This window comes from Anser cygnoides, chromosome 6, assembly GCF_040182565.1.
Source record: "Anser cygnoides isolate HZ-2024a breed goose chromosome 6, Taihu_goose_T2T_genome, whole genome shotgun sequence".
NCBI lineage: Eukaryota > Metazoa > Chordata > Aves > Anseriformes > Anatidae > Anser > Anser cygnoides.
The window spans coordinates 25,126,428-25,150,029 of NC_089878.1; the positions used below are offsets into that span (position 1 = coordinate 25,126,428).

A 23,602-nucleotide genomic window follows, 5' to 3' on the forward strand; every position below is an offset into this window, starting at 1 on the left:
ATCATACATCGGTATTTAGCATGCTGCTCTACCAAGGCAAAGCATAATAAATATAATGGAATCACACCCACGAACAAGATTTATTTTAAGTGTTAGTTTTTTTCATTTAATGTTCTTCCCCCGTATTTAGCTTATGAATTCTTTTTGAGTCTAAGCACCTGGTAGTGTTTGTAAAATAGGCAAGCTGTATTGCACCACTCCTTTGAAACTTCTTAAAACAAGTTCAGACAGATCAAGTTCTCCTAGCCTCATGTTTTTTTCACTTTCTCTACACAAGTATGTTTATACCTTATATTTGTGTGACATCTATGATTTTCAGCTTTTTGATGAAGAATTTAACAATCAATGTGGTGTAATCCTCAATGATCCCAAGTCTCAGTATGTTGGAACATGGAATTTCACTGCTTGCGCTGACAGGCATTTCTTGGGTATATGCCAGCGGCCTACAGGTAAGTCTGAAGAGTCAAAATAATTTAAATAAATTAGAGCCAGAGTTTGCTGTTGAGATGCGTATGCCAGTAGATCTCTTAATACATGTAAATCATTGCACTTGAAGAACAAGATTCTTGTAGACACCAAGCAGGTACATTTTGGAAAAGCATAGTGTGAAAGGGCAATGACGTGGGACAAATTTTATCAGCTATTCAGAATTTTCCCTTTTGTTTTTCATAGACCCCTTCAGAAGGTATCTGTTTTCCTGAGAGATTCTGACTGCATGGTTTCACTGGAACCATGCTTCGGCATATAGGAGCTTTAACATTCTGGGGATATAGATGTCGTGTACATCAAGGGCTAGAACAAGTGACTCCTCCTTCCCCCTTGGAACTGGAAGATGGAAGTCCTGGGGAGGAATCTCACAATATTTTCACCATACTTAAACATCTCCTGTGCTTTTAGCACTACCAGAATATGAGGTATCATGTGCTCTTGAAGTTGAAATTGGTCTCCCCAGAGCAAACCTTGAGGGCATACATGAAGAGTGATAATTTGCAGTGATGTGGCTTTCCCTAGCTTCATAGATTTATTGGCATGAGTAGGGTTTCTTAATCTGAACTAAAAATAATATTCCGATACAGCCATGTAGGTTGCTCGGCACAAATTACTGGAACTAGATCAAACAAATATACCTACTCTTGCATTTAATTACTGCTATGGGCTAATATTCAGCATACCCACTTTTGAGTATGTACTTCTATGTAATTAATCCTCTTAAGTAACTAACTTGCTGTCTTCTTAGAAAAAAAAAAGCTGTGTAAAATAAACACACAAGAAAATATTCACCTTCTTTTTCGTCTTTTTCAAATAGGCAAAGCAAGCTTATCCCCCTTATTTAACATAAAAATATTCTTTATTCCAGTGCCAAATATTTTGGAAATTCCAAGTGTCAAAATTTGAAGTTTAGCTGGGAGAGATGTAGTCATTAAAAAAAAAATTAAATTAGATTTTTATTAATAGAAAGTTGATCTGCGTAGATCGGTGTATTATCAGTCTGGGTTAACTGGAATAGTAAGCATTTCCTCCTAGCCAGAACTGCAGAAGATGTAACGAGAAAGGGTTAGGGACTGTCAAGAGTATGTGTCCCGGTCATTGGTGATATGGGTCTTAAGGTAATTTGTGTGGAAAAGGACCTCAGAAGGTTGCAGGGATAGCTATGAGACCTGTCCAAGTTGCCTTCAGCTTTATCCTAGGGAAAAAGACAACTCAGATTCCTAAGAAATCTTGATATGATTGTGATTTGCACAACTTCTTGAGACATTCATCATCAGTAATTTCTTCTTTTCTCTCTCAGAAATGAACACTTTCCTTACTAACTTGTTTCCAGTTTGGTACTCCTTGATATGTGGTGATTCTTCTGGTTCAATGGTTCTTTTTTACTAGCTGTATATTAAGTGAAAGCACTTGGCAGCAGACATAAGCAACTTAATTCAAACAGTCCATTTCAGCCTTGTCGCTTTTATGGTCTACTGAAAGTTGGAAATATAGTGCATAAATACCAGTTGTATATTATTTTTCTCTGTTCCTGTGTTTTGAAAAATGGCTCTGTCAGCCAACCAATTAGCCATTTTTACATTATTATTTATAGTGTTTTTTCCTCTCTCAGTGAGCCCTTTTATGCTTCCATGTCAAGTTTCTTCTGCCTTTTTTGGGGAAAAATGTATTTATTTATTATGTATAAATTCTGGGGCGTTACTAGCTTTGCATGCTTTAATTTACCACCCATGGGAATGTTTGCATATTTTATTAACTGCAATTGCAACGCATCACTGAGCTATCTGCCTTCAGAATGATGCTGATAACTGTGGCAAGACTCAGTGCTAAGAACACAAACGGTAAATTACACCCCTCCCTATTCAACGTGGATTTTCTATAATTAACTAAGTGCATGTGGAAACAAAATCAATTCCCAATATACATGTGGATGGCAGAAAGGAACTCTGGGACTGTGCTGTACACTGTGAGATCTGTATAGACAAGTTTTATGGCCCATTGGATTTGCATAAGCGTAAATCCACAGGCTCCACAGAGATAAATGAATCAAGTATAGCAGTTGCTATCTTGCAGCAGAGAGCAGTCATTTTCTCCCACTGCTGTATCTAATTGAAGCTATGGAGTATGTTTTTTCTTCAATAAATGAAAGATAATAAATAAAAATAAATAAATAAATAAAATATATAATATAAAAAATAAAATAAAAACATTATATATAATATAAAAAAAAAAAAAATATAAAATGAATAAAATAAAATAAAAAAATAAATAAAAATAAACATTATTTAGCAGTTAAATAAAAATAGCAGGTACAAAAAATGTGTGAAGCCAAGTTAAGAGAGAGAGATAAAAATAGAGTGGCTGAAAATAGCCCTTCCTGCATTTTTTGCTTTTATATATTTTCTGTCTAAAGTGTAAAAGATATTTGTTCCTAACTAAAATCATTAGCATAATCTACTTCCTAAGAAAGTATTTCTGATATTTTTTTCTGAGGGAATACAAACAGGTTTTTTTTCTGTTTATTACAGAGAAATTGGGAGTTTAGAATGTATTCCATTGTTTAACCATCTAATAACTGGTTTTCTTATTTAGGCATAGGAGCTGCTGATAATCAGACAGAGCAAGTCCTTAATGAAAGGTTCACCTATCAAAATGTTCAATATGAAGTAATTCTGAAGAATTTGTCCTGGGATGATGCAATGGCTGCATGCATAAATCGCAAGATGCAGCTGGTTAGCATCACAGATCAGTTCCAGCAGGCTTTTCTCGCTGTTCAGGCTGCCCTTCATAATCACCCCCTGTGGATTGGGCTCTTCAGCAGAGATGTAAGTTTTATTTTCCATTCAGACTGTAGCTTAAAGTAATGTTTAGAGTTGTATGAAATAGAAACTGGGATTAAAAAATGCAGTAACATATTAATTTCCTGGGGTAATTTTTCATTTAGTGATAATCATCCGGAGGGTCTCAAGATTAACGTTCTAAATCTTTCTGCTCTCTGAGTTACATAGTCAGTTGTTGGACTCCACTGAATGGATTGATGAAGAGGAGACAATTGTTTTAAAAGATTATAGGAAGAAGGGACATATTGTAGGGTAGCATCAACACAGGTCACTGTGTTACTTTTTGCCTCTTTTGTTAATGAACGAATAATTGGCTTTTAGTATCATCAGCACCGCTTACAGTACCACTGTAAAAAGTTAACTCAAATCTGTTTTAAAAGGGAGAAACTAGAAGTGACAAATGAAAACCAGAATGAATAACTGAACACTTCTGGAGATACATTTGTGAAGTTTAACTTAAACTGTGCTGTTACTTCATGTTATTTGTACTTCTGTTTTGAATTTGAGGGAGACATCCCTGAGATGCATTAGGGTTTTTTTCTTCTCTTCTGTGGCTGTGTTTGTTTGTTTGTTTTTAAATTCTCTGGAAAAGTCAGTGCAGGAGGTACTGCTTTATTGTTTTGCCTTTATTAGCCAGAGGACCTCCTAGTGATCTTCAGTGTGGATTGAAAGCACTCTTAGCTGTTAATGAACAGGTCTGGGCTTGCTTGCAGGGTTTATCTTTTTGCTGAACACGAGTCTTGATAATTGCAAGAAAAAAGTTAAAACTGGTTTGAAAAAAGCCTTACCTGCAAAGGTTGGTGCTCACTTGGCATCTATGGTGTTAGGATCTTCCTATGTCAGTAATTGGCTACTGAGTATTCAAGGCAAAGCAGGAAACAAAATAGAAATTTCATGGTATACTTTATGGAGAATATTATTTAAAATGAAATAGGCATTTAATCTTAATGAAGATGAAGAGACCAGAACAACCTTTTTTTCCCTCCTCTTTTGAATCTTAATCTGTATGTGAAGATCAAAGGAATCATTTTACTGCATACAGCTCAGACATACACTAGCATTTCTATATTGGAACGCTTGGTTGTTCGGGCACAATTAAAAAGTCACATGAAAGGAAATTCTAATGAAATCAATCACCAAAACTTGTTAATCCAGTGCTGGAATCCTACACACAAAAGAAAGATACAAAATATGTTAAATTACAATGAGTCAAGGAGATTTCCTGAGGAAAACTTTAAAAATGCAAGATTCTTAAAGGGTACCATGGTTGTTGTTGCATGTGGACTTTTTCTTATTCCTCCTGCATCCTCCAGGGCAGAAACACATCTTATTTATTAAATTAGTTAAATACTTGATAGATTACTTTCAACTCTCTGTGAAGAAACTCTGTTTTCAGATATTATCAGTTTTCCAAGACCAGATAATTAGACCTGCCATTGATTTACAAGTGCAAATGACGTAATTTGGACATCTCATTGCCTGGCCTTCCTCCATAAGCATAGAAGTTAAACATCAACATTTGATAATTTGTCATCCACTTCAGCCGTTTCATATTCTTGCAATTGCAAAACTTAAAATAACAAAGCTTGTCATATTGTGAACAGATCAAAATGAAAGAGTAGCGGAACATTTAACAGTTCACACCAGAGAGAGACACTGTGAATGCCATCTGTTTAGCACTTTCTGGCCAATGTAAATGTGTTATCTTGTTTTCTGTACCTTATATATGCGTATTTTATATATATATATATATATATATTTATTTACTACGTAAGCTGATCCATTTTATTTGCACAATGCTAGGGTGGAAAACATTACGGCTGGTTGGATGGGAAACACGTTAGTTTTAGTCGCTGGTCTGAAGATGATGAAGAAACAAGTGAAGAATGTGTGTTTTTGGATATTGATGGCTTCTGGAAAACTTCTGACTGTTCCTCTGAAAACCGAGGTGTTATTTGCTACTCATCAGAAAGTATGTATGCGAGCAAAATACTTCAAAAAGATGCATTTTTTTTTATGGTGAAGCATAGTTGAAAATTTCAGATTGTAACTTCAAAATTAAAACTTTTTTTTTTAATTACATTCCCTCAGACTAGCTTGTTTAAAATAGGGTAGTGTGCACCTGTTGCTCTTAATCCACAGGCTACATAGAAACGAACTCAGCGTAAGTGCTTTGGGATAGACTATACCCTTTATACTGTCAACTGATTCTGCCTTTGTACTGTTACTTTAATACCATTGCATACTAATCTCTCCCACTTGCATGCGGAAGATGACTGAGCTACCTCTGTACTATAAACATCTTAATATTGAGACCTCTTCAGTCATTCAAGTCTAAAAAGGGTAAGAGATACCTGACTATATGGAGGAGAAAGACAGCAGGCAGACACTGAATTGAAAGGTGCAAATTAAAGTCATCTTCAGTTCACATAAACTGTTCTAAATATACATCTATTATAGCAGGACAGCTTTTGGGGGGGATGCATATGAAGCATGACTCCCTTCTCAAAGAGAAAAACATCTCAGATTATCACAGATTTCTTCCCTAGGAGAACATTAATAATAATAATAGTATTTTGGTGAGAAGACAGTTAAACCATTGTTGTACACACTGAGTCACAGTAAAGTATATACTTGAGATTACGACATCTTTAATTGGTGCTTCCACTCTAATCAACTACAAGAAGAGTTCTTCTCACTTATCAAGTATTAAACAAAGTCATAGAACTAGGATGTATTGCCAGCTATGGAACAGCTTATTTGTTATGGTGATCTACCTTCATACAAAAGGCAGTAAGAGCTTTTAGTTGCTCATTCATGCTTAGCATTTTTATGTAGCGATTGTATTCTTAAACCTATATAACCCAACAGTTGTGCAAGCTGTAAGGGTTTGTATTCTTTTATAATGCTTACTGCTTATTTAGTTACTTAAAAACAAAACAACAACAAAAAACCCAAACCTCACTGTCATGAAAAAACTGAAAACAGTAACACATCACACATCCAGAGGGCAACACTTTTATTTGTCTTGATTGTTTTAAAATGCTACCTGAAATTGTACTGTGGTGTGCAAAAATTGTTTTAATAATGTCATGTCTTTCCTTCTTTAGAGAAGAATGAAAAAGAACAAGTTACACAAGTTAAGTGCCCACATAAGATTAAAAATACACCCTGGATATCATTTAGAAACAATTGTTACACTTTTATGATAACAAAAAATAGATGGCAAGAACTGAAGTCTCAAGAAGCTCATCATTTATGCAAGAAAATGAGTAAGTACTTCTTTATATTACAGATATCTAAGGACGTACCAGCTTGAGGGAGATTAGTTTTAGATCTGAGTCACTGTCTTAAAAAGACAGCAAAGTGAGGGTTTAGGAAGGCTGTGCATTTGGATATGTGTATTAGTGTTGCACTGCTTGATGCTGTTTGTGCTCATGCTACACTGATTAAAAGTGCAAGGCCACGTGTTTGAGAGGGAGATAACTAGGAACTAACGAATTCTGAGATCTCTGAAAAATGGAAAACACAATTTTTTTTATTTAAAATATGCAAATTTTAAATGGTTTGGGTAATTGTTATCCCCTTGGCAACATTCTGTCTTTACAGTCACAAGTACTTTTTTTTTTCTCCCTTGTTCTGTGGAACAGTGAAGTGAACAAAGTAAACAGGCAGAGAATAGTCCAATTCAGAAAAGCACGTGGGCTTTTCCTGTTCATCCTGAACAAAGCATACACTTAGGAACAGCTTCCCTCTTATATTAAGTAATTCTTTTAGCATTTCAAAGACATGTGTCTTTCCATAAACTGATTTTTCATTAATTGACTTCAATTCAGTCTTTTTCTTAATCTGCCTACTAGATAAAAAGTATTAAGAACATTGTGAAAGATTGCTGATAGCTTTGTGTTCTATACACCCGATTTTTACTAAAAAATAATAAAGGGAGGAATAGTAAAGGGAAAATAAAACTTTACAGGTGATAGAACCCATAAAATCTCTGGAGCTGAGTCTTAGCCACAAAACCAGGGGAAGCACTGTTGATAACATATTTGAGAATTGTTTTCCCATTATTCATTTGGTTCTTTTGTCTTGTTATTATGCGTTTTTAACCTATCTGTAGCAGTTAATAATAGTAGTGAAAAATACTTTGTTGTAACTGAAAGGTGAATCTGTAAGAAAGTAATTAAAAAAAATTTTCAACAGACCCAGAAGCATTTGTTCTGAGCGTTCGAGATGAAGAAGAGAATAACTTTGTTACTGAACAGCTTCATTCATTCAGCGGTCTGGCTATGTGGGTCTGGCTGGGTGTAATTTATGACGACAGTGGTAAGTTGTCTTTTCTTTTTTTGTAATAACTAGATTGAAGATGGTTTGCAGCATTAGGTACATGTTTCTTGCATGTTTCAGTATATAGCCAAAGTCAAACCAAATACAAACATATAATAATGATTTATATTTGTATTTATCTTCTAGAAGGAAATAGTTATGGACATGGTTTCTGTTTGAGTGATAATTAGATCCAGCATGTTCTGTTTCATCTAGATTTGATTTCCCTGGAAAGCAGGATGTAAAAGGGCCTGGATGAGTAATACTAACGTATTTAGCATTGTACACAGAACTAATTTAGAGTAACTTAGAGCATCGCTGATTTTTTTCCAAAGTGAATATCTGTTAATGTCATTAAAAGCTAAATGGTATTTGTACGCATAATGACAACATTTTGATAAATATGCAATATTTTCCACAGATAAAGTTCTGAAGTGGTATGATGAAACTCATCTGGCTTACAATAACTGGAGGCTGGGAAGACCTACCATAAAGAAGAACAATTTTTTTGCTGGTGTAAATCTTGATGGTTTCTGGGATATTTATAATTATTCTCAAAGTTGGCATGCTCATCACTATAATGTGTACAGTATTCTTGCCTGTAAAATTGAAAGGGGTAAGTTGTAGAGAAGATTCATGTATAATTTATGGAGTGTTGGACGAGGCTCATAATTTAAGTTCTGGTCCTGCAGCACTTTCTGTACAAGGCTTTGGTTTTGCTCCCATTGAAACACGTGGCACAACTCTCACGGGCTCCTGTTGGTATAGGATCAGTCTGTGCATAACTACTGCAATATTCTGAGCAGACAATGTGTTTGCTGTACTCCGTCATTGGCTGTTTGTGATGTTCAAAATAACAAAAGATATTTTACATATTAAGTGGCTTGTACTGAAAAAAATTAACTCTTGCCTTGCAGTGTTACAGATTATTTTAATACTTTCTGTATGTTCCTAGTAATATTAATGAAGTGTACAGTTTGTCTTGTTTTTCTTTGAAATAGGACCCCAGCAGCACAAACCTCGACTGCCTGAGTCTATTCCACATGGAAACAGAACATACAGGATCCTTCAGAAAAAATTAACGTGGTATGAGGCACTGAGAGAATGCAAACAAAACAGGAGTGATCTAGCAAGTGTACACAGTGAATCACAACAGTTGTTTCTGGAAGATATTGTCAAGCAGGATGGGTATCCTCTGTGGCTTGGGTTGTCAATTCATGATGTAAGTATGTACTGTTGGTAACCTCAGTAAGAGTTTGTAAATAATATTCTGTACATGACATCAAATATTTTCCCATATTTTTCTTCCAGATCCTTAGCAGCTCCATTTCCATGTAACATATGTTAAAGCATATTAAATTTCAGTGTATGTAGAGACACTGCTACTATTTTTTCTGAATCTTTGAAACTTTAAAATAATACAATATGGAGCATGTTTAGTGCAGGTCAGGACTGGTTCTTCAAGGCCATTCAGGAATTGGCTCTTTAGCAAGTTATACATCCCTTCTTTCAGAAGGCCAAGCTATAGATCATATTCCTTTGCTGGCTGCTTGTCCTGGGAGCAAAAGCACATGGTCCCAACCCTGTTTCCCACAATACTCCCCAAATCTGCCTCCAGAACTGGTAGTGGTTGGCAGGATAGTCCTCTGCAGAGAGAGCAGAAGTGTGTTTTCCATGCTTACCTTTCCTACCTGTGCCCCTCCTTTGATTGTGAATGGGGTCCCCACTTCTCACAACCGTCTCTTCAGTGTCAAGCTTCCATCGCTGTATCTGCAGTTTGAGCTGACACTGCAAACCATTGCTGAGCCTGGCCTGTTTTATGCACTGCAGCCATCCCAGCGGTTCAGCAGTTTGCAACACGTCTAGTAATCTCCACAGAAAGGAAGACAGGCTGCTTAAATGGAACAGCAGGATTACATTAAGTAAAACGTTCCCCATAGAATGTTACAAGGCACACTGCAGGTTTAAGCTTAGAAAGGTGCTGTGGTTTCTCAGTTCGCACAAACAGGTAGGATTCCTATGTTAAGGATTGCTTGGATTGAGAGAATGAGGTACCTCAATTTTAATTTATCACTCATCAAGTGATAACTATTGCTACATGACCTATTAATGACTGACAAGATTTAAACCACAACCATGTACTGCAGCTTAAAAATTGTAGTTTTCTTTCTTTAATTAGGGAAGCAAAGCTAATTTTGAATGGTCAGATGGAACTGACTTTGACTACTATCCATGGGAATTAGAAAACTCAAATACTACTGAGAATTGTGTTCTGTTGGATACTAAAGGATCTTGGAACCGTACAAAATGTACAAATGTTGCTGAAGGTGCCATTTGCTATAGCCCTCCAAACAGTAAGTGTTACTTTTCAACGTTTTATGTAGTTGTCTTCTGTATTCTATATTTACATGATTTATTTAGAACTAGAAACAAAGGCTGAAAGACCACTTTTTTTTTTTAAGAGTCTAGCAGGGATGATAGAATGATTTTAATAAATGTTGGAGACTCATCCTCTCTGTTCTAGAGGTGAAAATCTAAAAGAATCCTTGTCTTCTCTTGGTCACCTCTGACATACACGTAAGCGTTGGTCTTCTTCTTAATCAAATCTATATCAAACATAAACCAAACTTCAAAACACCCTAAAAGGCAAGGGGGAAAAAAAAAGGTTCCCAAGTCTTTGGGACTTGTCTTATGTCCATTTTTAAATAATTCTACTAGACATGAAGAAGGAATATATACTAATTGAATAATGGATGTTGGTAGGAGAAGTAGTCCTTGTTAATACTTCCATGTTACTACAACAAAGAAACTGCACAAACTCCTGCAGCAGAAATAACATTGATATCTTTATCTTTCCAGACAGACAATTACAGCAAAAGCAAGTGAGCCAAGCCCCAGGATGCCCGCAAATTAGTGGAACACTACAGTGGATACAGTATAAGGATCACTGTTACGCATTTGACATGGCGTTCTACAATTTTTCAGTATATAATGTGGAAGATGCTAAGAAAGTCTGCCAGAAACTGAGTATGTTTAGACTCTTATCACATTACGATCTGTAATTAGTCTACTTTACCAAAAAAATTAAAAACAAGAATGAAAGCCATATACTGGCTATGCTTCAGCTTTTCAGCTAATCTTCTTTTATTTAGGAAAACTAATAGGTAGCTTTACCTTCGAACATCCGATTAAGGTCCTTGACAGAACTCTGCAGTAGGCTGACAATTTGGTTGGCACATGGATATCTGCAAAGGAAATGCAGATATTCATTCATAGAGGATTCAGAAACTTAAGGTTTACAATTTGGAAGAAAACATTTTATACAAATAACTTTTTTAGAAATAAAGTTAGTGCTTTTAGTAGTGCTTTCTTACACATTATATGCTTTCATTAATTGCCTGCCGATAGTCCAAAGATTATAATAATATATAGATAATACACATTTATAGATATTACTAAAAAACACACTTTTCCTGTCAAGTTAAAGGAGTCTCTCTCCTATTTCATAAGCTATGTGCGGATTGTATCGCAAAAGATAATGTTAAGCAGCCTCATGTACAGAATCTTTGATCACCTTAGTTTAGAAGGTAGTGACTGACATATTTTTTGTAATCATATGATATAACTTACTATGTAGGAGGAAGAAGAAAAGGTGCAAATAGACCCAGTTCTGGATTCACCTTTCTGTTGAGCCTGCCCTGGTGGCTGAAAGATAAAGTTATCACTCTCTAAATTAAACTTCTGGCTTATATTTGCATATAGTGGTAAAGAATGGGTACACTGAGTCTTGATGCCAGTGTACCCTTTCCTTCCTCTTACTCCTTAATTTAACACTGCATATAAAAAATGAGGTACGATTGATTTAGAAAAGAACTTGATTCAGCAAAATGCTGAGCCTTTTACAAAAGGTATTATCACTTGAACAAGACTAGAAATTCTGAATCAGTGACATATCTTTTGATATCTTCCATTTAAGTAGTCCACAGCTGCAGTAAGTTTACTCCATTTTATTTCATATGACCTGCTTGAATAACCAGTCATCTGAAGCTATCTAGTATAACATTACACTGTAATTTAGGGTGTGGAGGGTTTGTCTTTCTTTTGCAGGTTACTTCAACTAATCGTAGAAGCCCAGATCATCAATTTTTTTTCTTGTTGTAATTGTTCCCACAGAAAGCTTAATGTATGAGCACAATGGAAATTTCTGAAGTTACGATTCTGACCATTTTCCTCTTCCCCTTAGATCCTTCAGCAACACTTCTGACCATAGGAGATGCTGAAGAAAATGCATTTGTGAGCACACACATAAAGGAGAATGATCTCATCACCAAGAAAGTATGGCTTGGACTGACTCAGAACTCTAAGGGTAAGAAGCAGCAACCATGTATGAACATGAGTGTTTCATGTGGTAAATAAAAATGTATAAATCCTCAAATAAGAATACAGTTTTGTAGCAGCAGTTGCCTACAATAACTCCTTTCTGAGGCTGGCATCCCTCACTTAGCAGGGCACAGCCCTTTGGACTTCATGCTGTGTTAAGTCTCTTCCTGTTGCTCACCTGAGATAACCAGGAAGCAGCGAAGTTCATTTTCTCCAACACTCTCATTGATGCTTGATTGTGCTGTCACTTCCATCCAAACGCATCGGGTCTGGAGAAGAGGTGTGGCTAAAAGTGATGTGTTCATATTTATTGCTTTAAATATACAGAATAGATATTCTCAGCTCTGATTCTTTTAGCAGTGTAAAGTAATAGTTTGATAGCTCTGAGCTACATTCATTGTAGTACTAGAGAATATTTTGGTGACCTAACTAAGCAAATTTTTCTCAACAGATCAGTCCCTGTACTGGCTCGATGGCTCATCAGTTAACTACGCCAACTGGGAAAACAAAAGCACAGAACTCAATGAAAAATGCAGTGTTATCCTGTCCACAACTGGCACATGGTCCAAAGTTGACTGCAGTCGTAGTCAAAGCAGAGTGGTCTGCAAAGCTCCTTTAGGTACGGAAAAATTGATTTTTAGCAGAGACTTAACACTGTAGTGACTATATTCAGGATTTTCTTTTTGTGGTGGGGAAATTCTCTTAAAGTAAAAAATAAAAAATAGTGCAATCCTCAAAAGAACCTATCAAGTAGCTCTGCCTTAAGCAGGAGCCTTCAGTGACTCTTCTGCCATAAAATTACATTCAGCTAAGACAGTATACTGATGAGAAACAAAGGACAAATTCTTTAGAAATTTACTTCTCCCAGCTCCCACTGTCCGCTTATAATAGGGTAAGGGAGAGAATTGAAATTCACACTTAAAAGACAGCGTAGAGTAGTTGCTGTGTTTTTAGTTCTTACCAGAGGGTGTCTTTCATGGGTGAGCCCATACAGGTAGGTACAGAAAGACTTCTGCTTGTAAGAGAAGCTGAGTAAACAGGTACTCAGATTGTTTTCAGTCTGGAGGAAGCTCCTGAAAACGGTCACACAGCTCCAGAAAAACAAAAACAAAAAAAAACTTAGGTCTCATGTTAATTCATCATATTCTGCTCTGTCCAGAAAAGGAAGCAGTCAGTTGAGCATTAAGCAGATTAATCAAAATAAACAATTAATAAATAATAAACAATTCATATGAGAACCTAACTTCCAGTTGATAAGGTGAAGTCTATTAATATGTTGAAACAGTTTGCCTTTACTCCAGCTAAATGACTCCTACATAAATGCGTACAGTATTAGTGTATAGGTACCTAAGCACCAACCCCATGAAAGCAATATTCTCCCCAAAACTCTTTAAATAACAACAATTTTTGTTTTGTTCTGTTACAGGTTCTAATCATACTGGGGTGGCTGTAGCATTTGCCCTGTTAATTATCCTAGTCTTCGCTGTCGGATTAGTGTGGTTTCTCTATAAAAAGAAACGTCTTCACTGGAGTGCCTTCTCTTCAGTACGTTACCAAAGAGGGATGAATGATGATGAAACTGATGATGTGTTCACAAAAGATAGCTATTGAGAACCTGTTCCTTCTAGGCAATTTAGCATGAACTTCACTGTGTGAAGCCACAAGGAATGAACTACTTGATGTTTTGTTACTTCTTTTTGAAAAAGTAATAAGGCTATTAATGGGGGCTAAATTTCATTCTTTTATACAAGCGTGCAATTTTTTTTTCAAGCCCATTTACATTTGGCCTCAGTTGTTTAAGGTACAAGGTTTCTGGAGTTCTGTAATATATTTTAATTTAGAGTATTATTTTCCTTCTCTTTACTGGAAAACGTTTTTAATGAAATAATTTGTGCCAATAGTACTTATGCAACATCACCGTATTGAATGCATGTAAAATTGCTACATGAATTCTGTCACTTTGTACAATTTTCACTCAATACCTTCAGGCCAAATGATGTAACATTTTGATAGCTAGCACTGGATTTACCCTGTAGCAGCTAGCACAAAGACTATAAATAGGAGACAAGCCATTTTTGTGTAGCAACTTTTCTAGAAAGCTATTACAAATTTTGATACAGTAGGGGAGAAAGGAGTTATAAGACAACTAAGCATTCTTTCCCATCCAACTAGACTTTAAATTTTCTTGTTGTAGTGGAGGAAGATCATACTGTTACTTTTTCCCCTCAAAGTCATGAAAAAAACCATGTTGTAATGGTGAGATAAGAATCTTAGAATGCACATTTTGAGCAAAGAATTATAGGGAATACCCTGCACTAAAGCCATGCTATCTAGGAGTAAATTAAATAAATGTAGAATATTTTAAGTCTGAGACTGGCAAGCTGGCAAATAACTAATCTTATCCCCCAAAGGCAGCAGGACTAGCAAAACTACCCACTAAGGGCTAACTGCAAGCACAAGCAAAACTCAAGACATAACAAAAGCCTTAGCCTTATAAAAGCAAAGGCATGAATGTTGTGTTTTATCCTGTGACATAACTGTTAAGTAAATTATTCAGTTTCTTTTCACAACTCCTTTCACAAAGTTTTGAAAGCACAAATAGCAGAAATGTTTACAGTGAAAATCAGTATCTAGACCTAAGCATTAATTAAGACAAACATTAAGAAAATTGCACCTAGAGTAGTATTTAGAGGAAGATCTATCACACTCTAGCTTGTCTTCAAACTACTCTGAAATTAGACCTGAGTGATTTTCTTGTGGATAAAACAGGGAAAAGACCTCCATTTTATGATCTGTTGCACTGTGACACCTGAGGACAGGAGTTTGCAGTGATGGTGTTCCATGTTCTGTAACGAGATGCTCCTGACATTGTACCTCCAGTAATGCTCTTGTTTATACTAGGGTTAAATGCTGAACTATATAAGGTGAAATATCTGTTGTCTGTCCAAGAAATAAGATAAAGATATAAGGAAGGAGTGTGAAAGAATGTATGGTAAATTAAGTTGCGTATGTAAATGCTAAAAATACTTGAGTATTTTACATAAAACTTAAACTTGATTTTTGTATGGAATGTGTCGCTGTGGCCTTTTCTATGCACTCCGAAGAAAGTTATAAAGGGAAAAAGGGAAGACAGCACTGTAAATGTTATTCTAATGATTTGACTTTTTCAAAAGTCATTAGACTTCTTAAATGTGCAGTACGAAAGTCAGAACAGACACGATTACTTTTATGAAGGAGTATATGCAAAAGACCAAATACACTCCCCATCTAATGATGGTGTGATATGGTAAATAGGAATACATTTGGTCTGACATGCTGAAAAAGCGTACTACTGATTTCTCTAAAGCAACATTGCAAGGTCATAACATTCAGCTGCGTTTTTTCCCTGCGGTTTACTTACGTTGACAGCACTTTTCTTTGTTCCTGTTTGCACTATTTTGATAAGCAGGTGTTTATCATCTGTACTGAGAAATAGAGAACTTTCTGTAGATACCACTTTAGAGCCTGTTAAAATAGCAGAGTGAAGGGGCATAGTAAAGGAAACATTGTTTTAGTTTGCTGATGAAGAAATAAGCACTTTCATTGTTTATTTGGTACTTAGGCACAATTGTGAACGTTTTCTTTCTTCTTTCTTGATGCTAGTTACTATGTAATGAAAGTAATCCCCACCTCCCTTCTTAAGCCTCCTTGGTTCCAGAAGTGTGAAACATAACAAACCCTGGTGCCTGTCATCTTGGTTTAGCTTATAAGCATAAATGCTTTGCCAAACAATTTCTAAGTTAACAAACTTTAAAAGTGTTGTTTTATTGTCCTTTTCTAACAACAATAATAATTGGGGAAAAAATATTTACAAATTCATGTTTTTAGATTTACTAGTTTTATAGGTGTTTATACTTTGAAATTTTTTAGGTGCGAGTCTGAAATTAAAATTTGAAATTAGTGATAAAATCCTAATTACCCAACAAATGACTATATTCTTTTGATAATAAAACCAAATATTTGTATATTTTATTCTTACGAATGATGTAAATAATTTTGCAAGGCCCCTTTTCTCATGTTTGTTTTATCATACCCAAGTTGTCTAATCACTGGTGATTCTTATTTGAACAAGCACAACTGCCTTAGTGCAGATGAATAACCCACTTTATTTGAAATATATAGGAAAATTATTTAGCAGTATTGTTACTGAAAGAATAAAGTTAAATAAAACACTAAACTGCTTACACTGGTTTTATTTCCATGGAAGCAGTTATCAGAGCTAACGTACAGCTAACGTTATTAATCACTGCATAAAAAAGCACATAGCACAGGGGCTGTGATCACAATTAAAACAGATAAGTTTTACACAGATAAGGTTTGCCCAGAAAGGGAACATTCCTCTGTGCCTTTGTTTTTAAATCAAGGTATAGCTCAGTAGATTCACTAGATGAGACAGCTTAGCTTTCTTTGAAAAGCTTAGCTCTAATGCAGTTTATAAGGGCTCCTAACATAATTCCTCATAAAACAGAGGCAAAGTTAAAATACTTCCAGCCTTGTGACATTTGCAATTTAAGCATGAGCTGTGTTCATTTTAAGTATCACCTGAAACTCTCAATTCCAGACCCCTAAAATCCATAACACCTGGTCAGAGGGCAGTGTTACTAGCTACAGGTAGTGCCTTTTGCTGGGAGAAACATCCTATGATACAAGACTATGAACACGGTCATCTGCATCAAGAGAATGTAAAAGCTGAAGACCAAGGACGAGCAGGGAAACAGAAACACAAAAACAAAGTATGTTCCCCAGGTCACACAGCAGGGGAAGCGGGAAGACATCTTAAAACTCCTTCATCTTAAAGCACAGACTGTCTGCTGGACTGCAGGAGCTCGACACAAGAACTGTACAGCTTCAGCTAAATGCACAAAGGTTTTTGCACACCTACGACCTGATGTACGCATCACAGTCCTGTTACAACAGAAGACCTTACTCCTGTGGAAAGGACCCATAGCAAATGGAGCAGCACCTTTGGTTACTCTTCCTGATTTTTGCCCAGTCTCTGAAGCATCTCACCAAATCCTCTGTCAGTCTCTGAAGCATCTCACCAAATCCTCTGTCATAGAAAGGTTAAACTACATCTGACACTAGACCATCCATCATTTTCATTTTAACACTGTTTCTGTATCAGTAACTTAACTCATACAGATATCAACCACAAGTGCTTATGCATGAACACTGGGTCTGATGCATTTATTGCATTTTCTATCATTTTTTTTCCTTTTTATTTTTTTTAAACCAAACATACCATCTGCTCATCGCTCTGGACATACGTTACACATCCAAACATTTTTGAATGGCGGAAATAAATTGCAAGGCCTGTCAATGATATATATACACACACATATATATATTTGGTGGTTGCAGATAAAGACCACAGTTACAATTTGTATTGCTCAAAGTCAGAATTACAGTTTGGACACTTTATGCATGTGTTGTTGCTCCATGTATGGAGCACAGTGTAACCCTCACGTTCATAAAAGTTCATCTAATTCATAGACTGGCTTGGGTTGGAAGGGACCTTAAAGATCATCCAGTTCCAACCCCCTGCCATAGGCAGGGACACCACCACTAGATCAGGTAGCTCAGGGCCCCATCCAACCTGGCCTTGAACGCCTCCAGGGATGGGGCATCCACAGCTTCTCTGGGCAACCTGTGCCAGTGCTCACCACCGTCTGAGTGAAGAATTTCCTGCTAATCTCTAATCTAAATCTCCCCTCTTAGTTTAAAACCACTCCCTCTTGTCCTGTCATTATCTGACTGAGCAAAAAGTTGCTCTCCATCTTTTTTACAAGCCCCCTTTAAGTACTGAAAAATCACAATTCATTCTGTTGTCAAGAAAATGTAAAGTTCTTATTGACCAAATTATTTAACGGACTTTGACAGAGAACTATGAGCAAAATTAAAGAACTAAGCTTAGGAAACGCAGGCCATCAGGTACACGAAAGAAAATTTCGGTTGTCACTGTAATGGACTTTTCCCATTTAGTCCTGAAGAGTTTTGAAATTGGCAATTGACCACTACAAAACATAATTTCACTATTGATATGAAATTAACTTGCAAATGCTCTATAGCATTAATGCCATTATCTTGTTTTTATCCCTTTATCGTATTTTCACATTGAAAATGCCTATGCCCACTATTGTAATACCTGCCAGTAACTAAGCTTTTTGACAGAACTTGGGGGGGCAGGGTTAGGGAATGGGGAAATACCAGATGAGGCATTTGTTGTGATTACATGGTAATACAAAATAGACTACAAGTCCTGGATTTCTATTTGCAGTGCAGAAAGGAATACAATCAAAACAATGGCTGGTTGGTAGCTTTGCTCCTTTTCAGCATAAATATAATAATTATCTCTATGGTAACTTTTAAGAAAGTAGCATTTCAGTGATAGAAAAAAATTATTCCAAAACGTGCTTTCTTCATTATGTTGGCCCCTTAACGTGCACATTTTTTGTGAGAATAAGTGAGAACAAAGATCTTTTCCTACATGCTGTATCTCAGGGCACTTGCATTAATTCTAAGAGAGTTCTTTCTACTCCTGCTTTCTCTTAGCTTCTCTTTTCGTATGTCCTGTGTTATTGTTCCCCTTTAACAGACGATATAGAATGAACATTTAAGCAAAAATGCAACACTTCTTACACTCTGTAAAACCCAGCAAGCATTGTATGCCTATTCAGATTAACTTAACAAAGCCATTGATTCAGAGGAAGCCACAAATATGCCTGCATGACTGTGCATGACTGAATGGCATCCCCATTAGCAACTGTACTGCCTGCTGCTTCATTGGCCTTTATTTTCCTAAGCATGGTATGGGTATTGGGGCACTCTGTTGCAAGGGAGAGCGTAAATTACACGAACACGGGTAACATGTGGACACATTTACCCAGGACTTGGATCAGGAGCTACTTTGAGGAAAAGGGCTGGGCTCCTGAAGTTCTGCTGTGTCTTACCTCCTGCGGCTGCTGCTGTGCTTCACACCTGTTCTGTTCTGTACCCGTCGCCCTGTCCCTCACAGGTTTTGCCCATCCACCTCGCACAGCCCTGTAGAGCCTCTGCCTCACCCTGCCCTGCCACCCTTTCACGTACCCCTCCTCCCACCGGCACCTGTTGTTCTGCCCTGCTCGGGCACGTTACAGGCTTAACGGGGGCATCTTGCTTGCCTGTATCCTCCAGATTTGTGACTTACCACCTGCAGGCACCCTAAATGCAAGTACTTAAAGAGAACGCATAGTTCTACTTAAGCTGTGGTGTGGGGTTCACGTGTAAACACCAGCACTGGCAGACAGAAAACCTCAGGCTTACTCGACAAGCACTATTAGGGCACCACTGGCGAACGCACCACCAGATAAACTCACCACCACACACGGGAGCCTGCCAGCGCGCACCAGCTGCGAGGGAAGGAGACCAGCAAGCACCACCTGCAGCCACCAGCCTGAGAGGCGCAGGACGAGCACCCCCAGCAGCCCCGCAACCCCACCGCGGGGTGCCGGGACACGGATCCCGAGGAACGCCCGGAGGCTGCGGGACCCCCCCGGGGGCCGCCTCGGCCGGGGGACGGCCCCTGGGCGGGCCGCTGCGGCAGCGCCCAAAATGGCGGCGGAGCGCCGCACAGGCGCAGTGAGTGCCCGGTGCCTGCCGCGCTGAGGGGCGACATGGCGGCTTGGGGCTGCTGGAAGGGGTTTTGGCGTGTATGCGGTGTTCAGGGGAGGGCTGCGGGATAAGAGGTCCGTGTTCGGTTCTGGCACTGCCCCCAAACCCACCCAGATAAGGGGGAGCTGCCTGCATTTGGGGCTTCCCAAGCAGAAAGGAAGGAGAGACCAAGTGGTTGTGAAATTAAGGCAGGAATGCACAACAGCTGAGGAAAGAAAAGCAACTGTTGAAGTAAACAGAGGCAGTCACCACCTAAAGTAAGGAACTGTAGACTACACAACGTGGTACAGATGAAGAAACTGAAAATCTGTGAACAGTTGGTAGTGAAATTCACAGAATCATAGAATCATTAAAGTTGGAAAAGACCTCCAAGATCATCTGGTCCAACCATCCCCCCACCACCAATGTCACCCACTACACCATGTCCCTAAGCACAAGGTCCAGCCTTTCCTTAAACACCCCCAGGGACAGTGACTCCACCACCTCCCTGGACAACCCATTCCAATACCTGACTGCTCTTTCTGAGAAGAAATGTCTCCTAATTTCCAACCTAAACCTCCCCTTGCATACAGTGATCTCCAGGGTCCCAGAGGGCTCTCAGAGCATCTGACTAAGGGATGTATAAGGGCACATTGATGGGGACTGTGCATCACTGTATTGTTTCCATACCTGTGGATGTATCGAAGGAGCTGTTGTCTGCTAGAGGATAGTCTGTCTGTATTGCTGATGATCAGCTGTTCCTATGCAGATTTACTGCTTCAGTGATGCTCCCTTGGGTGAACACCAGCCCCTGAGTGAGCAGCAGAACCTGGAAACAAACCTCACACCTTGTAGTGGCAAATTGCTTTCTGTTTGCCACAGAGGCAAATTTCCCTTCTGAGAGAAGGGCTGTTGTCCACTCATGCCGTTGATGCCTCCTTTATACTTACAAGTTCGGAGTATTAGATCGCTGAGTAAACACCTTAACATGAGCACGCAATGTCTGAGAGTGAATACAGCCTGTGCAATCCAATAATTTATTAAACTTTCATCTTGTAAAGCCAGTTACAAATTAAAAAAGACAGCGGAAGGAATTCTGTAATAGAAATGAGCAAAATTACAACAAATACTAACGGGAGTTACATTCCCAAGTGGGTTCAAGCTGCCTGCAGCAACCCAAGAGCCAGAACAGAAATAGTGCAGAGTTAGGACAGGGATAATCAAGGCTATTCTGATACATAAAGAGATCTAGTCAGTGTATGGACCAACACAAAGTGTTACTTTTCAGGTTGCCTCTGCATTCCTGTTCTCTCTCACTTGTGACCTGGCCATCTTTTTATTCTTTGTGATAAAAAGTGGATGTTTGTACGATCCTTCGGTAAAGCTATTTAAGGCAAAACTCCAGTTGAAAGTACGATATACAGTAGTGGCTATCCTCTTAGGCTGGATGTGTGGCAGGTGGACAGGGTGTTTGCACATGCTGCAGTGTATTGTGAGAGAAAAGCACAGATTAGGCACTGTGTTTTTTCTTGCATTGTCAGCCTCAAATCTGTAGTGTTACATGACAGTATTAGTGAAATGGCACAACTTGAAGTTTAATTTAAACTGAACCTGTTGCATACTGACTCCTAGTTTTCTTGTCTATGAAATTTCTATTTTATAGCTAACAGGCCTTAAGCTGCCACTTCTTCAGAAATACAAACATCTGATTTTAAACAAACCTGCAACAAGGTCCACATCACACACACAACTCTACAGTTTCATTAGGAAACTGAAAGGGCCTTTACATTTCGGGACCCCAAGACTTGACAGGGGTTGTAGAAAATGACAGCCTAGCCACAAGGTTTCTTGATTGCCAATGCAACCAATTTGTGATGCGACTAACAATACCAAATATTGTTTTAAACAATGAATTCAGGAGACTGAAGATGACTGTCATCTTTCATTGACAAGGAAAAAAAAATTGCTTCTTCAAATTGCAGATGACTATAAAAACCTCCAAGAAGCATTGTTTTTTTGATATATATATATTTGCTGATGTCTAGGGACCTAAGAGAGACTGGAAGGGGATATGGAGATTCAGTGATGGGAGCAGTTCCAATTAGAACTCAGCAGAGAATGAAGGACTTGGCATCTGCTTACAGTAGTACAAAGGAATTGAATTATTGCCTATAAGAATTTATCTAGGCATCTCTTCACTCAGTATGAAACTGTTCATTTAAAGTTAACGTTCAGGGGTTCCAGTCATCCTAAAATCCCATCTAGAGAAATACGGAACTTAATGCAGGTAGGCTGCTGGCCATAAAAACCTCTGACCTCCATCTGAAACCTGGACTTTGTGAGGAACAGCTTCTCTGGTAATGCAACTAAATCAATCTTGTCTTCTGGGCTGTACCGGGGAAAAGACAATCATTAATTTTTAGGTAACAGGTGCTACACAGAATTACCAAAATGGTACCTGATGATATATTTCAGTGGTACTATTCTGCACGATTTTCTTCTATGTTCGAGTATTTAGAAATTTTTACTTAAAGTGCCATTTTTTACAGTCATGTACCTGTGAACTTCTGTTAGAAGGTAACAACTCCCCTCAAGTGTCTTTGTTTGTTTAATGGTCTCTCATGTAGGGTTTGACCTCTTCATTGGACTGTTTGGCTTGAATTACAAAAAGGCATTTTGTTTTAAGACCAGATGAGATCATTAGTATATCCTGAAGAGAAAACTCCAGAGTGACTTATTTTGGAGCTGCCTACAAAATAAATAAAAAACAAATATTCTCTTAGCAGACTGTGCTGTGATCCCCTGATCCCAGATGTTTGCATGTTGGAAATTCATAAGGAAGCTTAACTCTGCCTCCTGTAGTGCAGATTCTTGTGATATTTTCTGCCAGTATGACAGGTAATTGTGAAAGCAGCAGAGGGGACAGGCAGAAGGAGGATGCTTCTGACTTTGCTTCTTTAAGGTACATTGTTCATCAGACAAGCAAGGGAAAACAAGTTTTGGGCTGTTAATATTTAACAACAACAACAGTTGTTACTGTTCAATGTCTTTGGGCAGAGGTGCAAATCCTACGGTACTGCAGATGCCACTTCAGGTCTTAAATACAGTAGTCAGTCAAGTGGAGTTCTTATAAACATCTTTGCTACACTTGTGCTGGCAAGTTGCAAATACCAATCATTAAACAACTGCCTCTCTCTCGTGGCAGTTCGTTCATATCACCTAGTCCAGACGCTAGCGTGACTGTCCACACTGGTGGCTGATTTGACGCTGCAGCGTTTCTTCACTATCATGTTGATGTATGCTTTCATGATCTTTATTATCTCACCCACCTAGAAAAAGAACATAATACTGGGATAAGCACATCAAAAACCTTCTTCCATTGATGTATACCAGACATTTTGCAGAAAAAGTTTCCCCTTGTCCAAACTCACGGCACTGTAAATTTTGCATGCAATGTTAATGTGAACATGACAGTAAGGATAAGCATGAAAGAGCTGGAGTCATTACCACTATACACAGGAAAGATATGGGAAATGAAAGCAAGGTCAGTAACAGGTATGCAATGGCTTCTTTACAAATAAACGTTAAAAAGAATGTGATTTTTCGATATGGAAAAAAGCTGACAGAAGGATATGGCAGAACTCCACAAAATCCTGGGCTGCCTGGGAAAGACAAATTGAGAATGACTGGTTCCAGTCTTTCCCAACACAAGAAAGGGACGATATCAAATGAAATACAGTGGTAGACTAACTGGGGAGAGTATTTTTTTACCCATAAACAGCAGAATTCATTGTCATATTTGCAAGCATTTTTGAAACATATATATGCCTCTCTAGATTACTCTAGCATGTTCTTTATTGTGCACACTGTGCATAAAAAGACCTAAGTTTCCTCTGAGG

General features: G+C 37.9%; 3 protein-coding genes across 7 annotated transcripts in view; 1 reads left to right on the forward strand and 2 right to left on the reverse strand.

The window, feature by feature from the left end:
- The window catches only part of LY75 (lymphocyte antigen 75), a 47,398-nt gene extending 31,147 nt beyond the window's left edge, over positions 1-16,251 (forward strand). The window contains exons 24-35 of the mRNA XM_048072275.2: positions 320-449; positions 3,082-3,314; positions 5,133-5,301; positions 6,440-6,601; positions 7,533-7,655; positions 8,077-8,271; positions 8,657-8,877; positions 9,835-10,009; positions 10,515-10,682; positions 11,899-12,021; positions 12,487-12,654; positions 13,462-16,251. Coding sequence (XP_047928232.1) covers positions 320-449; positions 3,082-3,314; positions 5,133-5,301; positions 6,440-6,601; positions 7,533-7,655; positions 8,077-8,271; positions 8,657-8,877; positions 9,835-10,009; positions 10,515-10,682; positions 11,899-12,021; positions 12,487-12,654; positions 13,462-13,646 — 2,052 coding nt within the window. The 3' untranslated portion in view covers positions 13,647-16,251. The remainder of the gene's footprint in view (positions 1-319; positions 450-3,081; positions 3,315-5,132; positions 5,302-6,439; positions 6,602-7,532; positions 7,656-8,076; positions 8,272-8,656; positions 8,878-9,834; positions 10,010-10,514; positions 10,683-11,898; positions 12,022-12,486; positions 12,655-13,461) is intronic.
- Positions 6,843-20,589, reverse strand: LOC125183760 (uncharacterized). 5 transcript variants are annotated; one of them, XR_007166323.2, is made up of 6 exons: positions 15,436-15,539; positions 12,997-13,126; positions 12,214-12,321; positions 11,286-11,360; positions 10,830-10,900; positions 6,843-9,549 (listed from the first exon to the last, which is right to left on the reverse strand). XR_007166323.2 is itself a non-coding variant. In XM_067000071.1 (5 exons), exons 1-5 carry the CDS (start codon positions 19,726-19,728, stop codon positions 9,499-9,501), a joined length of 639 nt encoding a protein of 212 aa, XP_066856172.1. In that variant the 5' UTR covers positions 19,729-20,589; the 3' UTR covers positions 6,843-9,498. The 5 variants fall into 5 exon arrangements, 4 of the variants coding, with proteins under 4 accessions (XP_066856172.1, XP_066856171.1, XP_047928234.2 ...); XM_067000071.1 differs by lacking the exons at positions 11,286-11,360; positions 15,436-15,539 and adding an exon at positions 19,430-20,589 and having other exon boundaries at positions 6,843-9,546; positions 12,214-12,304; XM_067000070.1 differs by lacking the exons at positions 11,286-11,360; positions 15,436-15,539 and adding an exon at positions 19,430-20,589 and having other exon boundaries at positions 12,214-12,304.
- A 118-nt stretch (positions 20,590-20,707) lies between these two features.
- LOC106029820 (unconventional myosin-X-like) overlaps positions 20,708-23,602 on the reverse strand; it is an 85,730-nt gene continuing 82,835 nt past the window's right edge. The window contains 1 exon segment of the mRNA XM_048072282.2: positions 20,708-23,032. Within this exon segment, the coding sequence (XP_047928239.2) occupies positions 22,919-23,032 (114 nt within the window). The 3' untranslated portion in view covers positions 20,708-22,918.